The sequence below is a fragment of the Folsomia candida genome, unplaced genomic scaffold (assembly GCF_002217175.1).
Source record: "Folsomia candida strain VU population unplaced genomic scaffold, ASM221717v1 Fcan01_Sc011, whole genome shotgun sequence".
Taxonomy (NCBI): domain Eukaryota; kingdom Metazoa; phylum Arthropoda; class Collembola; order Entomobryomorpha; family Isotomidae; genus Folsomia; species Folsomia candida.
In genome coordinates, this window is record NW_019091203.1 from 2,912,000 (window position 1) to 2,915,808 (window position 3,809).

The window sequence follows — 3,809 nt, forward strand, 5'->3', positions numbered from 1 at the left end:
TTTGATATAATTTGCTAACAAATCCCGGAATATATAGCTTGAAAAAGTTCCACTGTATGTAAGCCAAAAAGTCTGGTTTCAGAAAGATCTTATTATGACATCTAGCAAATTATGGCATTCGTTACTTGAACAGCATTACTTATCTCAAACTACTGAACAACCGAAATAAGCAAATAATTGATTAAATCAATTTTACATATTCTGATGGCTGATTAGTTTTTTTTACTTAATTCCCATAACGGGTAGCGGGTAACGGGTACCCTCACGGGTACGGGTAGTTGTGCTGCGGGTAGCGGGTCGGGTAGCGGGTAGCATTTTCGCCACCCGCGGCAACCCTAGTACCATGACTAGCAAATTAAATTGTACGACATAAAAACTGTTTTATCTCGAACATTGGCCACGATAAGGAAAATTTGCAAGGTACTATGCCAGAAAGATTGTTGCTGGATACCGTTCATGTTTTTGGAAAATCTCAAGAAGATCAAAGGTCATAATTTTTGAGCAAAAAGCTCATTTTTGAACTATCTATGATTTTTTTTCCTTGGAGGCATTATTTTTTGATCGACAGCGCACCTAAATGCGAACACTTTGACATCTTGTTCAGTTCTCTACGATTTTTTTTAAAGAAATTTATGAATTTTTTTAGAAAGTGAATTTTGCAATTTTTTCTAAACTCTCCCATAAGCGCAATGTTAAACTTTATAAAATTCACATTTCAAAAATTTCAAAAATCAAAAATTCATAACTTTCTTCACAAAAATCGTCGAAACCTACGAAAGATATCAGCATGTTCACATTGAGTAGAGCTGTCGATCAAAAAATAAAGCCACAAAGGAAAAAATCATTAAGAGAGTTGAAAAATGAGTTTTTTGTCAAAAATTGTGACCTTTGACCTTTTTGAGATTTTCCAAAAACTTGAACGGCATCCAACGACAATCTTTCTGGTTTGCTACAGTATCTTGCAAATTGTCAAGCCCTTATCGAGGTCAATGTTCAAGATAGAACAGTTTTTACACCGTACAATTGAATTTGGTCGCCACTGTATGTGTACACAATTGGTAGCTTAACGTCATTGCTGTAATTAAAAAACTTAAGGCTTGGCCAGCATATTGTAACCTATGGACACGAGTGGCTGACGGGAGGGCTTAGTGCTCAACTGCAGGCGTTGAAGTCCAAGTTCAAATTGGTTTATGTGACCTACAATTAAACATTCGCATTTTCTTTCACAAGCTAGTTACAGTAAGTCTTCATGATTCTTTATATTAATGACTATACGCACATTTTGGTTTACTTATTTAAATGGCAAAATGTGTACCTCTCATATTCAGGGTTCGGAAAACCCCGGGGTTTTTGTAGAAAAACCCAACCCCGTGGGTTTTTCCGGGGTTTTTGGGGTTTTTGTGGGTTTTTGGGTTTTTGTGGGTTTTTGTGGGTTTTTGTAGATTTTGGGGCAGGTTGAACCAGAATTCCTAAAATTATTTATTAGAGAAAAACTAATTTAATATACGATTTTAACATGCAATTTTAACCGTTATCATTGATTTGGACTATTACATCGAAAATTTATGTTTGACATGTAAACCTGGAAATATGCAATGATACTTGGAAATTCAAGTCGCAAATGAAAATTCTCAAAATTTCAAGATGAGGCAGAAAAGTTAATTAGCATTGATCTACGTTGTAGTTTAAGGGATTTTGTTTCAATCTGCCTCAAAATCTTACAAAAACCACGGAAAAACCCACAAAAACCCGCAAAACCCCATTAAGCATTAGGGTTTTTCCGGAGATTTGATACCCCAAAAACCCACAAAAACCCCAAAAACCCCAACCCACAAAAACCCGGGGTAGCGAACCCTGCTCATATTCTCCTCTTGACGTTTAATAAATCTTCCAACGCGCAAAAGGGTCTCTCCATCAAAATCGTGACTTCATTTTATTAAACCAGCTTTCGCTATAAGCATTGGTGTCTTGAACAATTGGCAAGTTGTTCAAGTATAAAAGCATGTGCGTCATCATTGGGGCGAGTGGAAAAACATCCCGTAGCAAATACATGAGGAATTTTTGGTTATAATGGGGATTAGTTGGACTGGTTTCTTCTTCGTTTAATGACGAGTTGTCACTGTCGATCTCGGGGATTTTGTCTAGCACGTACTTTGGGATATCGACGTTATTTGTATGTCCTAATAGTACGGCAAAGTAACCGAAGGGGGACATAAGGTAGAACGGTGGGGTTTTCGGAACATTTTCTAACTTTAGAATTTTCCATGGTTCCAAACCTAAGAATGTAATCAAGGCAATTGTTAGGTGACCTCTTGGTTTCACAATTTAAAGAAATATCGAGACCATTACCGGTTCGGGATGTTGGGTTACTAACGCTGTTTATTGTAGATTGTACCAACGCGACGTTTGCACGTGTCCCGCATACTATCAAAGCTGACACCATTTTTGCGGACATGCTCCACAAATCCGAGCAAATTACAAATGCATGCAGCCATTTTATAAAGAATTTGCTGCCTTCCGATGTCCTACCGTAGTGCTCTATCACTTTTGCTTTTAAAAATTGTATTGCATGTCTTCGGCAAATGTAGTGCACAAATATCATAGCACGTGACGTTGTTAAATTTTCCCAGCAATCTCTCAAGTACACATTTAATGGTCCAATTTCAAGTGCGGATAGAATCCCCGAAATTAACGCTAAACTGGCATCGGTTTCCGCTCTTCTGATGCCGAAATGAATCTTTTGTGTGCCAGTGTACTCAGCATATCTAAAAGGTGTAAAAACAGACCAGATGTAAAAGGTTACAGGACGCGTGCGGTTCAGGAGTTGTATATAATTATGGATACTTTTTGAAGTAGAAATGAAGGAAGCTGGCAATCTCATCGACCGTGTGTCTATTTGACACAAATTCTGCTATTGGTATGCAGCTAATATCCTTGACGTCAGGCAAGGTCACGACGATTGCATAATAAAGTTGGCGGCTTCCAGTGTATGGCTGATGTAGTGTAGTTGTAAGTGACGAAGTTGCATCCATATGGAGCGCTGTATCCTTGTTCATCTTTAGCAATGTTCTTAAAATCCCAAATTGCTTCGCTGTGAATAGGGCAACTGTTGGAACGAAGACCGTGATACATATTCAATTGTTTGATACTGTGGAGGTAATAATGATATATCAACGTACTTACCAACAAATGGAAAGACGGAAATTTTTTGAATATAACCAACCAGTTTATACTCCGAGTGGCTACTCTCGTCCTCGTCTTCATTTTGAACTATTTTCTTTTTCCGTAAAGCTCCTTTCAAATGTTCCATTTGGTCAAACTGCGCCTTGCGAAGGACTAAATCTTTAACGAGATCTCCGTCCAAGTCGTCCATGGCCTTTCCCTAAGAATGTGTACACTTCCAAACTTCTAAGGTGTTACGCTAATTAAATATTGTGAGACAACGGAAGTTCGCGTACCTCCATCCTAATGCGACGAAGTGTGGCCAACTTTGGAATACCGACCATGTTTCCTTTCTTAATTGCAGTGGTGGGCGTTTCCTGGAATTTCTCGCGCCGGAAAACTGACCCTTTTTTACTTTACAATTCTTCTCGTAATTCCGTTCTGGATGTCCCACTTATCGGCCGAGTTACAGGTTTTGAAAGGTCATGATGCAGTGTACCGCGTGGCCTTAAATCATCATTTCCATTTTTACTATGCTTATATTTATTGTTTGTTAAGGACATCACTTACCACACCATTATTTTAGCGTCATCGAGCCCCCTTGGTTTGTTGTACAGGAAACAGTCGTATTTCATTTTGCACATATT

The 3,809-nt window shown here is 38.4% G+C and overlaps 1 protein-coding gene across 1 annotated transcript; it reads right to left on the reverse strand.

The window, feature by feature from the left end:
* Positions 1–1,910: 1,910 nt before the first annotated feature.
* Positions 1,911–3,096, reverse strand: LOC110855088. Its single transcript, XM_022103514.2, has 3 exons — positions 2,845–3,096; positions 2,350–2,765; positions 1,911–2,276 (listed from the first exon to the last, which is right to left on the reverse strand). Exons 1-3 carry the CDS (start codon positions 3,054–3,056, stop codon positions 1,915–1,917), a joined length of 990 nt encoding a protein of 329 aa, XP_021959206.2. The 5' UTR covers positions 3,057–3,096; the 3' UTR covers positions 1,911–1,914.
* Positions 3,097–3,809: the final 713 nt, after the last annotated feature.

Coding starts and splice junctions, on each gene's coding strand:
- LOC110855088 (XM_022103514.2), bottom strand. CDS start 3,056: ATGAACAAGGATACAGCGCTCCATATGGATGCAACTTCGTCACTTACA. Junction 2,766..2,844: donor CTTCATTTCTACTTCAAAAA/GTATCCATAATT, acceptor TACACCTTTTAG/ATATGCTGAGTACACTGGCA. Junction 2,277..2,349: donor TAACCCAACATCCCGAACCG/GTAATGGTCTCG, acceptor TTACATTCTTAG/GTTTGGAACCATGGAAAATT.